This window comes from Triticum dicoccoides, chromosome 3A (assembly GCF_002162155.2).
Source record: "Triticum dicoccoides isolate Atlit2015 ecotype Zavitan chromosome 3A, WEW_v2.0, whole genome shotgun sequence".
Classification (NCBI taxonomy): domain Eukaryota; kingdom Viridiplantae; phylum Streptophyta; class Magnoliopsida; order Poales; family Poaceae; genus Triticum; species Triticum dicoccoides.
Genome location: NC_041384.1, coordinates 460891463 through 460903634, shown reverse-complemented (window position 1 = coordinate 460903634; position 12172 = coordinate 460891463). Strand labels below are relative to the sequence as shown.

The window sequence follows — 12172 nt, the reverse complement described above, 5'->3', positions numbered from 1 at the left end:
ATTTGGAAACAATTTTATTTCTAGGTAAATACACATTGTCTGATACACAAGTCGTGTCATTATATAAACCAAACCTCAAAGCTGATCATTTTTTTCCGATGCTTCTACATTGTAAGAAAATTATGAATTGTACTTGGCAATGTAGATCATCAATGGCTTATGACCACAAGTAGAGGCAGATGCACAATGTGAACAGAAACCAAACTTGGTTACGGAAATTATATTAGGTTCGTTTTGCTTTGAACTTGAGATCTAGCAAATTGAAACATTGGAAGTTGGTTCTGAAAATGGCACTAGCTCTGCACTGATTCGAGGTCATGGTTACTAAACACAAGAGTTGACATGTACATATATTTTGTTGCAGTATGTGCTATTAAAGTTCATGCTCTGTATCATGGTATGTTCGCCTTTTGGTTTCATTGGTCATTATGTGTTTCTAAAGATCCTTTGAAGATCAATACCAATCTTTGTTTAGTTACTACAAGAGCATTCTGGCCAAATAAAAGTTGACCAAGAGATGATAGCAAGGAGATAGAAGTTGTCAATTTTGATAATTGAGTCTTTTGATGATTTATTCTTCCATGTCCAGTAGCAAAACATTTTCTGTTAGATGCTGGGATTTCAGACTTCTCATGTGACTTGTGAACTGACCCTCTTCTGCTTGCAATCTTCGATAATTTGGTGGTAAATTAAAAGGTGGATCGAGAAAGATGTTGTGGCTGAATCGTTGACAAATAGGAGTTCAACCTGGCTGTGAAGGTTGCCACCCTGATCTTTCTTTTTGCAGTATTAACTCTGCATCGAACAAAGCAAGTTTCTTGGCACTGTCGAGCTATTATTCAGACACAGTTTCAGGTATACTCGCACACTTAGTTGTGGCATCAGATACATATGCATTTTACATTTAGCTACTTCACGGAATAATTTTGTATTGAAACTGTGACACTCTTCTTTTTTGCAGTCTTTATTCTGCATCATACAGAGCAAGTGTTATGCATGTTTCTTTCCTCCTAGAGAACTCAGTGCATGCACACATCCCAGTGAGGGCCTCAATGAGGAACAGGCTAGGCTGGAGATGTCGGTGATGAGGTTATCCGACATTGGCTGCTTGCTTCTTGAAGCACACCGGTGTTCCCAAGCACTCATCAAGTCTCTGAGATTTTCTGTATCCTCTATGAATGCTCCGCTTGTTTAGTTTGTGGACTAAAATGCTTGAACGATTGTTTTTGGTGAAACAACCAATAGTTATAAGGGATAGAAAATAGTCTGCTGCAACAACAAATCATTCACTTATGCACCAGAATACTGATTTAGGTGACCAGCAGGCAAATTAAGTAAGATTTATCAGTAGAACAGAAAAATCGATCATAGTACTGCATCCTTGCAAGTGAAATGCCAGTGTTAGTTATCTGAACACTCTGGAGAATTGCTTGCAGAAGTAGTTTAGTGCTTAGTAAGTTGTTAAGAGTGCAAATTTCTAGGCTTGGTTCATCTCCTAATAAGATGCTCTTTTTGCTATTTGTAGCTGATCAAAAAGTAACAACTTACCATAAATGATAGGAGTGCTGTTCATATGTCAGAGTCAGACCAGTGATGAAAAATAGTCAGAATTCTCTGGCAACATACATGCACAACTTGACAATGAAAGATCACTTGTATTGCTCGAAAAGTGAAGGTACGCTTTGATGTTCTTGCGAGTTCCATCCTCTTATAGTTACATATAAAGTTTTGTTCACTCACAAGCAGCAGAAAAGCATGATTCATGAATCTTCCTATAGGATAATAAGACTTGCTACTGAAGAATGATTTGACGGTAAGTAAGTGAAGACCATAAACTCAAGTAATTGAAACTGGAAACACCTTATGGGCGCAAATCCACGTTCAAATTTAGGAGCTGAAATGGCATGTATTGGTTTAGATACCCCAAAAAATGTATTAAGAAACTCAGTGAAGAAATATATTCTGCGGGGAAGAGAAAGCACATTATACTCACTGGCCAGTCTAGTGTGTGCATACCTTGCTACAGACCACACTGGATTCTACGATTCTGGATGAACTGCAACAGCAAAGTCATATGGGAATTCAAACCCCGATTGAATACAAAGGAAATTATAAGATGTGATTACAGCATGATGCTTACAGTTACTCACTGATAAGCATATCCTTTTGTGAGGGTAAAACCTACCACTAGGGGTTGTCATGCTGAACAACAAAGACAAACTATAACTTAAAAAAAATCGAAGTTGCAATGAATTCATTACTTTCAGATCTGCGTATTTCTTAATTTAACATTTCTTCAAATAACTTGCTTCATATTTAATATTCAATGATCATATAGCTCTTTGTAATTTGGTTATCCGTCAGGCTGGGCAAAGAATATTTTCCTTGGGTACGCAGGCCGAATTTACATAGAAGCTTTATGAATCAGTGGCAGCTAGCCTTGAGGGCTAAAGCCTAAAGGCTAGGATCCTTCACAGGATATTTTCTATTGTTCAGGTTTTGCTGCATGCCCTCCTCTCCAGATCATCGCGAGATTCTTAACACACATATTTTATGTAGCTTCCTGATACACATCATTTGAGAAACTGAACCGTAAGATCTTGCATGCTTTTTATATGTGTTGGTTCATGTTTTTTGTTTATCCGGTATTGAAATCAATATCACCAGTAATTCGTTGATGAAGTAGTAAATATTTTTGAAATGAGATATGTCGTTTGATTTTCATTCATCCAAGTCTGATGTTATCAAGTGCTCATGGCTAGCCAGTCTACTTTAGAAGTATAGAAAGGCTGATAGTTCCTATGTTGGTTCAGCGCAAAAGAGATGTTTAGGAGATGTAAGTTTTACATTGCTGCCTGCATTTGATTCTGCAAACAACACTTTGTGTTGGGGAAAGCCTACATTTCCCCATAGTTTTTTCTTTTAGTATCTTGCATGATGTGAAGATTCTTTCCACATTGCTGTCTGCATTTGATTCAGCTTTTTTGTTTTCCCACATAATTTATATAGCTAAACATGTCGTTTCCAATATTTCACGCTGCTGGGCGTGTGTTGATGGACGAGTGCTGGATGGCGGCGTTGTTTGGCGTCGTGGTGGCGTCGACGGCAGCTAGACCTGGCAAGGTTAATGCGTCAGTAGCTCTGAAGATGGATTGGTGGCAGTTGGTGGCGGCGGCCTCTGAGTGTGCGCCGGACCGATGGGTGCCCCATACCCGGCAGGTGGCTTGGTTGGGGTCTCAGGTCTTAGATGTTAGGTTTGGCTGCGAGGTTTGTTTGGTATTAGGCCTAGATCAGCATCCCTTCATCAACTGGATAGGAGTAGCGACAGATGTTGTCTAGACGGTGGTTTCAGTCTTACTGGTGTATTACTTTGTAAGGTCTTTTGTGAATAATTAATAAAATGGCTGCATGCATTGCCCAGATGCAGAGGCCGGGGGTCTTCCTCTTTTGAAGAAAACATAACTATCTTTGACCAAAACAAATTGTAAGCTGTAAGGATGTTTGTGGCAAGATATGCACACTTGTAGTGCTCGACGAACAGAAGACCAGTTTTTTTTTTCTTTCGCGCACATACATAAAGTGAGCACTATTATATTTCCATTCTGCTTTTTAATAATAATATACTGCCAAGTTCTTCATCATTGTGTTATATATGCAGGTGATAGTTGCTGCCACTAGAGATACTGAACCAACAATGCTGCCACTAGAGATACTGAACCGATCAAATTAGTTGCTTCGGTGTATCATGTTTTTATGACTTGTCTGTTCCCAGTTTATCATGGACCATTGACGGGTTCAAGGGATACCCAATACCCTTGGTCCCTGTTAGACCATTGACGGCTTGCAGACTCCAGGACAGTGATCATCACGGATCGGCTGGTGTAGGCTGTTGAATATATGAGGAAATTACTACTCCCTCCGATCCAAAAAAAATATTATGGCTTTAGTTCAAATTTGAACTAAAGCTAAACTAAAGCCAGGGCACTATTTTGGATCAGACAGAGTACAAGATTTAATCCAAATAGAAACTAAACTAATCATGCGGACTAGCAAAATAGAATAGACGAATAGATCAAATCTAAATCACATAAGGAGTTTGGATTTGTGAGTAATATCCAGCTTTGTTTTGCAAGCATAGCCTGATTAGGGCATCTCCAAAACGGACTTTCAAACCGTCCTAATCCGTTTAGACCGTGTGGTCCGGACGTGTTTTAACATCCAACGCGGCCCACTCAAATCCCCCTCCCGGGCGCATTCTCTTCCACTCCGCCCCTGCTCCCCTTTACTTTGCATCTGTGCCCTCCTCCGATGCTGCTGATGTACCTCTTCGGCCGACACCTAGTCATTGCTGGACGACTGCAACCACCATCCACACGCCCACTCGCCTTGTACTACAGTGTCATCCACCCAGGATTCGTCCGCAGCCATGTACCCTGCTGATGTACCTCTTCGGCCGACACCCAGTCATTGCTGGACGACTGCAACCACCATCCACATGCCCGCTCGCCTTGTACTATGGTGTCGTCCACCCAGGATTCGTCCGCAGCCATGTACCCTCCGCCCCCTATCTTGGACGTCCATGGCGGACACCACACATGGCAGGTGGTCAAGTGCCATTGACCTTTTTTTTAAAAAAATATGTCGTTTTTTTAGAGTATGAAGGATGGAGGGGTACTCGAGCATGGAGGATGAGTTGTTGAGCGATGCATGGTTGGCCTTATCCGCAGATTTCATTGGCTGGAGACGAAGAGGGTTCTTCTGGCAGCGCGTGTATGGTTCGTTTCACGCACGAAAGCACAATGTGCCTTACGACATGCACATCATCAATGAACGCAATGTGAAGTCATTAGCATATTGATGGTACACCATCCAGACCACCGTCACCAAGTTTTGTAAGCGGTTGATCGGCTGGAGGCAATGTAGCCATTGGACGCGGCATCCATGGAGATCGTAAGTTTTGCCTCTTCTTGCTTAACTTGTTGATTGATTCATTCTTACATGACTATCCATGTGACCCGCTCCATCGACTTTCGGCTGCCCATCCCGCCAACCCCACCGTCACTGCCGGCCGATGAAAACGACCCCTTCCACGTTCCTCCATCGCCGACCTGCCCAGACGATGAAGGAAATATGCCCTAGAGGCAATAATAAAGTTGTTATTTTATATTTCCTTATATCATGATAAATATTTATTATTCATGCTAGAATTGTATTAACCGGAAACTTGATACATGTGTGGATACATAGACAAAACACCGTGTCCCTAGTGAGCCTCTAATAGACTAGCTCGTTAATCAAAGATGGTTAAGTTTCCTAACCATGGACATGTGTTGTCATTTGATGAACGGGATTACACCATTAGGAGAATGATGTGATGGACAAGACCCATCCGTTAGCTTGGCATATTGAACGTTCAGTTTTATTTCTATTGCTTTCTTCATTTCATATACATAGTCCTTTGACTATGAGATTATGCAACTCCCGGATACCGGAGGAATACCATGTGTGCTATCAAACGTCACAACGTAACTGGGTGATTATAAAGATGCTCTACAGGTATCTCCGAAGGTGTTTGTTGGGTTGGCATAGACCGAGATTAGGATTTGTCACTCCGAGTATTGGAGAGGTATCTCTGGGCCCTCTCGGTAATGCACATCATAAGAAGCCTTGCAAGCAAAGTGACTAATGAGTTAGTCATAAGGTAATGTATTACGGCACGAGTAAAGAGACTTGTCAGTAACAAGATTGAACTAGGTATGAAGATACTGGCGATCGAATCTCGGGCGAGTAACATACCAATGGACAAAGGGAATTACGTATATTGTCATAAAGGTTCGACCGATAAAGATCTTCGTAGAATATGTAGGAGCCAATATGGGCATCCAGATTCCGCTATTGGTTATTGACCGAGAGGTGTCTCGGTCATGTCTACATAGTTCTTGAACCCGTAGGTTCCGCACGCTTAACGTTCATTGACGATATAGTTTTATATGAGTTATGTATGTTGGTGACCGAATGTTGTTCGGAGTCCCGGATGAGATCACAAACATGACGAGGAGCTCCGGAATGGTCCAGAGGTAAAGGTTGATATATGGGATAATAGTGTTTGGTCTCCGGAAGGGTTCCAGAATTCACCGGAAGGGGTTCCGGATGTTTCCCGAAATGTTTGGGTACGAGAACACTTTATTTGGGCCAAAGGGGAAAGCCCACGAGGCTTTTGGAAAGTGCAAAAGGAAGTTTTGCAGAGACCAGAGGCTAGACGCCAGGAACCCTGGCGTCTAGGGGGTAGACGCCGGGAACCCTGGCGTCTAGCCCTGGAGTCCGAGAAGGACTCTTACCTTTCGGGCAAAACCGACTTTGAGGAGGCTTTTACTCCAAGTTTTACCCCAAGGCTCAAAATATAAATAGAGGGGCAGGGCTAGCACCCAAGACACATCAAGATTCACCATGCCGTGTGCCGACAACCCTGTCACCTCTAGTTTATCCTCCGTCTAGTTTCTGTAGTGCTTGGCGAAGCCCTGCAGAGATTGTTCTTCATCACCAACCGTCACCACACGGTCATGCTGCCGGAACTCATCTACTACTTCGCCCGTCTTGCTGGATCAAGAAGGCGAGGACATCATCGAGCTGAACGTGTGCTGAACGCGGAGGTGCCGTACGTTCGGTACTTGATCGGGACGGATCGTGAAGGTGTATGACTACATCAACCGCGTTGATAAACGCTTCCGCTTTGCGATCTTCAAGGGTATGAAGATGCTCTCCCCCTCTTGTTGCTGTGCATCTTCTAGATAGATCTTGCGTGAGCGTAGGAAAATTTTGAAATTGCATGCTACCTTTCCCAACAGTGGCATCCGAGCCAGGTCTATGCGTAGATGATATGCACGGGTAGAACACAAAGAGTTGTGGGTGGTGATCGTCATACTGCTTACCACCAATGTCTTATTTTGATTCAGCGGTATTGTTGGATAAGCGGCCCTGACCAACCTTACATGGCCACGTTCATGAGACCGGTTCCACCGACAGACATGCAACTAGTTTTGTATAAAGGTGGCTGGCGGGTGTCCGTTTCTCCAACTTTGGTTGAATCGAATTTGACTGCGGTCGGTCCTTGTTAAAGGTTAAAACAACAAACTTGATAAATCACCGTTGTGGTTTTGATGTGTAGGTAAGAACGGTTCTTGCTAGGCCTGACCTAGACGCCCTACCCAAGGTCACTACCCTAGAGTCAAGAACGTTCAAAGTACAACCAAGTATATCGACTGAAGTAACCTTGGAGTGCAATCCACTCGACCAATTATCTCACTCGGATACCCCAATTCCATTCGACCAAGAAGAAGTCACTCGACCATACAAGAAACCACTCAGAGTACAGAAGATCTAAAAGCCACTCAGGACGACAACAGTCAGGCGTTCAGTCCGCAGTCTTTAAGATCATTTATATCTCTTTATAGCTGGCGTTATCAGTAACGCCCTGTCTTAATGTACATTGAACCCTGTGTAACGGGCGACGGCTGGGGTCCTGGCGCACTCTATATAAGCCACCCCTCCTCTGGCACAAGGGTTCGCACCCCCTGTAACTCTCACGCATAATCCAGTCGACCAAGCCTTTGGGCACCGAGATGTAGGGCTATTACTTCCTCCAAGAAGGGCCTAAACTCGTAAATCATGCGTGCACAACCTCACCGTAGCTAGGACCTTGCCTCCTCCTACGTACCCCTATTCTATTGTTAGACTTACTCCCACGACAGTTGGCGCCCACCTTGGGGCGGGTGTCTTAGCGACTTCCGGTGAGGTTGCATTTTTTCCGATCTTCAACATGGTTTCTGGCGGTGGTTTGGCCTTGGGACGCGAGATCCGACTCGGCGCGTTTGTCTTCATCACCGACGACTCCGCCTGGTTACAAGAGGCCCCCCTCGACGTCGAGGCCCTTCCCGTTCGCGGGGCGGTGCACTTCAATGCGAGTGCCTGCGGCGTCCTCCTACGGCAGCCGTCGACCCACTATCGGTCGGCTCCCGTGTCATCCACCCTTCCAGCTGTACGCCGTTGTAAGAGATCTGGTCGATCGCAGCTTCAACGCTGGGTGAAACATGCGGTGGCTCGGCAGTCGGCCACCCCACAAGTCATGGAAATCGAGCCAGATGAATCTATTTACGGACTATTCAACCTGTCGACTGATTCCGCTGAGACTCTGTCCGAGTGCGGGAGCAGCAACCCGGCGGCAGAGGTCCTGGTGGTCAACACGCCGTGTAGCCCGCCTGGTTTCCGTCGTAGTGGCGACGGTGATGGTGGTGGAGGTTAGTCTCGCGGCCATGACGAGTATCACCCAAAGCCCTCACTTCGGAGCAGAGGGAAGAGCTGCATCATCACAACGTGGAGGCCCTCCACACCCCCATCATCGGGGAAACCTACGAGGCTTGGGCCTTGGAGACTACGTGCCTCGCCACCTTGGTTGAGCGCGCATGTCTGGAGAATCTCCAACATTCACTTAACGAACGTGCTCGTCGGCAGATCCCCGAATCCAGTCGACGGAATCGACAATTGTTTCCACCTGAACCTCAGGTATATCGCACACCAGTCCAGAATCTTGCAGCCGCAACCCACATAGCAGAGTCAATTTAGCCATCCCGTTTAGAGGCTGGTAGAGGTTTGATGCAAATCCGAGCATTGCTTCCGGCGGCGGGGGAACAAAACTTAGCCATTTCTCAGTCGCGCAACAGGATCCACAACCGGTCCGTGATGGCGGACACCGTCCAGTCAGCTCACAGCCCAAGATCGCCTCCGCGGCGCACTACAAAAAAAATACACTTCCGTGATGATACGTGTTTGTCACAGTAGGTCGTGTTTTTTGTCATGCATGTACATCCGTGACGATTTTATGACAGAATCAAGATAGTCATACCTGCGCTGTCGTAGAAGTGTTCCATGACATTACCAAAATTATCATCACGGAAGTGTCCACTTCCATGACGATAAATCGTGCGTCACAGAAGTGCTTTCGTCAAGGGTGACCGACACGTGGCATCCACCGTAACGGAACGCCGTTAAGCTATCGGGTCAGATTTTGGATCCGATAACCCGTTAACAGCCCTGACCAATGGGAAATTTCCACGTGTAAAATTCTGATTGGCCGAAGGAAACACGTGTTGCCTCACTGTTGGGACAGATGTCATCCACTCATTGGACAGGAGGCGCCTATGATAGGTCGACATGTGGCACGGGCCAACAGTGGCCCATTCCAGTGAAAAAGGCCGGCCCAGTAAAAATTAGCAGGCCGACCCATATAAGGCCTACTCGTGTCAGGTCCATTTAAGCCCACGGCCCATACGAGATGTGCCAATTCGGCCCGTCAACGGCCCGTTAAAGATTTGACACCATTGCAGCCCATCGTCAGTTCGCGCCCGTTAACAGCCCGCTATATATTTGGGCTAAATATCGGCCCGATGAGATTTCAGCCTGTTAATGGCCCATTTAATGGATGGGCCAATTTTCAGGATGTACATCTTTCGGCCTTTTAGCGACCCATTTAAATGTTGGGCTAATTTCCGGCCCGGTGTGTCTTTTAGCCTGTTGACGGCCCGTAAATCTTATGGGCCATTTGTAGTCGGATCTGAGTTTCAGCCTTTTAGCGGGCCATTTAAGTGTTGGTCCAATTTCTGGCCCGGTGTCACTTTCAGCCTGTTGGCGGCCCATAAATCAGTTGGGCCATTTGTAGTCGGACCTGAGTTTTGGCCTTTTAGCGACCCATTTAAGTGTTGGGCCAATTCCCGGCCCTGTGTGCCTTTCTACCTATTAACAGACCATAAATGAGTTGGGCCATTTGTAGTCGGACCTTAGTTTTGGCCTTTTAACGGCCCATGCCCTTCATGGTCCAATACCAGCCCGGTTTCTCTTTCGGCCTGCTAAATGCCCACAACACAGTTGGGCCGTTTACAATACGACGTGACTTTCGGCCTCTTAGTGGCCCATGCTCTTCATGGTCCAGTACAAGCCCGCTGTCTCTTTCGGCCTGCTAAAGGCCTACAGTATAGTTGGGCCATATGTAGCCCAAACTTAGTAACGACCTGTTAATGACCCGGGTGGTAAGAGGGCCGACCATTAACTTTCGGCCTAGTAACGGCCTATTAACTTAATGGGCCCACTAAAGTTCGTTCATGTCTTTAGGCCAAATTAGATCATTTGAGCCCATTCCGACGAGCAATTATGCATAGGATCAAAACCGATCAAGCAAAGGTACGGCATACAGGGAATAACGTTGCACATCCAGCATATATTACAGGAAATTACATCCACTGGGCAATCAAAGATTTGTGCTAGTGCAAATAAATGAGCAGAACCTAACCATCTACAACATCACAATCTGCAACCTCAGCACAGATGACGCCCATAATCATGTGGGCAAGTTCTTGCTGCTTTGCTACACTGCCTCTGGAAACATTGATCAGTTGTTGTGTCGCACGACTCCGCACCTCTGATTCATCCACCATTTCCATCATTGCTTCAGCCATTAATTGGTTCATAAACATACATTTATTCCGTTGCATTCGAGATAGAGGATACTGAACAGATTCAGATGACGATTTTGGCAGGCTTGTATTATTGATAGTGGAGAGTGTCTCGACCACTGCATCATAACATAAATTAGGACGGGAACCAAACAGATTAATCATGAGTTATTGCCATATTATCTGGCCTAGATTTACTGGAAAGAAACAATGGGGTTGCCTTGCTATTTTCAGAGTTTGTCTTCAGCAGCCTGCACAAAATTAACACACTAGCATTGCTATCATTGGTCAAGTCAGATAATAGGGAAGCAACATTGACACAACGAACGTTTGGGCAACTAGCCTACACCAAATTAACACAATATGGCACAACTATCATCAGCCAGGTAAGGTAATACGAAAGCAACATTGACACAATGAATGAATGGGCAACCAAAGAAGCACTACAATTCAGTAATGTGCGTGATATGAGATAGTACATTCATGCAACTCAGTATGCAAAACTACCAGACAGTTTCCCTTACAAAAATCAACATTGGCGCCTTTAACATTTTGCTACAACTAATTTTAGATCAGATGAAGGTTAGATTCACGCCGATTAACAAAATACATGCTGATGTAAAAATATAGTGATATACAACAGGTACTTACATCAGCATTGGAGCACAAAGAATTCCCGCAAGATATTTTCCTTGAATACGATCCCAATGGAGGAAATCTTGTATCGTTTAACCTTATTTTCTAAAAGAGAGATGGGTAAGAAACATGTAGAAAATATGATCAGAATGCTATAAAATTTCATGATGCGAGGATACGCACACGCTTCTTAGAATGGAGTTGACATTCTTTTGCTGGACTGGAGCGGACTAGTTCTTTGGCCACTGGAATCTGCTTATTATCAGTGGGAGTTGGGTTTCTCTGTGCTGGAGCAGTATCTATGAAAAATGGAGTTGGTTTATTATCTCCTGGCGTTTGGATCTTTTGCAAAGACCTGGACCCTTTAGATTCTAACATAGCCGTATTCCCCTTGCATGCCTTATATAGAAGAATGGTGATTCAGTTATAAAACATGCTACAATAGAGATGGAATAGGTATTGAAGAATAGAAAGGCATGACATATTGACATGTATTCCCTCCATCCGAAAATAAATGGATGGGTCTAGGCGTATTTCAGTTCTAGATACATCCAGTTTTATCCATTTCTATGAAATTTAATCCAGATGGAGGGAGTATGATGTAAGAGCTAGGGATACGACAGGACAACACAGTAAAAAAACCCACTGAAAAACCCACTGCAGAACCAAAGTATTCAAACCCACTGATATGAGATAGTACACTCATGCAACTCAGGATGCAAAACTACCAGGCAGTTTTCCTTGCAAAAATCAACATTATGGCCTTTAATCATACATTTTGCTACAACTAAATTTAGATCAGATAAATGTTAGATTCACGCCGATTAACAAAAATACATGCTGATGTAAAAATATAGTGATATACAACAGGTACTTACATCTACACTGGAGCACAGAGAATTCCTGCAAGAATCTTTCCTCATAAACAATACTGTCGGGGATATTACTACTGGGCGTAAACCGGCCAGGAAAGGCCGGGTTAACTTCATCCGTAGTTGATTATGCTTGAAGCCCATGTAGACAGAAGAGGAAAG

At 44.6% G+C, this 12172-nt stretch overlaps 1 protein-coding gene across 1 annotated transcript; it reads left to right on the top strand.

Annotated features, from left to right (window-relative positions):
* The first annotated feature begins 739 nt into the window (after window positions 1-739).
* LOC119268560 lies at window positions 740-3562 on the top strand. Its single transcript, XM_037550220.1, has 3 exons — window positions 740-855; window positions 962-1165; window positions 3010-3562. Exons 2-3 carry the CDS (start codon window positions 1076-1078, stop codon window positions 3337-3339), a joined length of 420 nt encoding a protein of 139 aa, XP_037406117.1. The 5' UTR covers window positions 740-855; window positions 962-1075; the 3' UTR covers window positions 3340-3562.
* Window positions 3563-12172: the final 8610 nt, after the last annotated feature.

Coding starts and splice junctions, on each gene's coding strand:
- LOC119268560 (XM_037550220.1), top strand. CDS start 1,076: ATGTCGGTGATGAGGTTATCCGACATTGGCTGCTTGCTTCTTGAAGCA. Junction 1,166..3,009: donor TCAAGTCTCTGAGATTTTCT/GTATCCTCTATG, acceptor TAATTTATATAG/CTAAACATGTCGTTTCCAAT.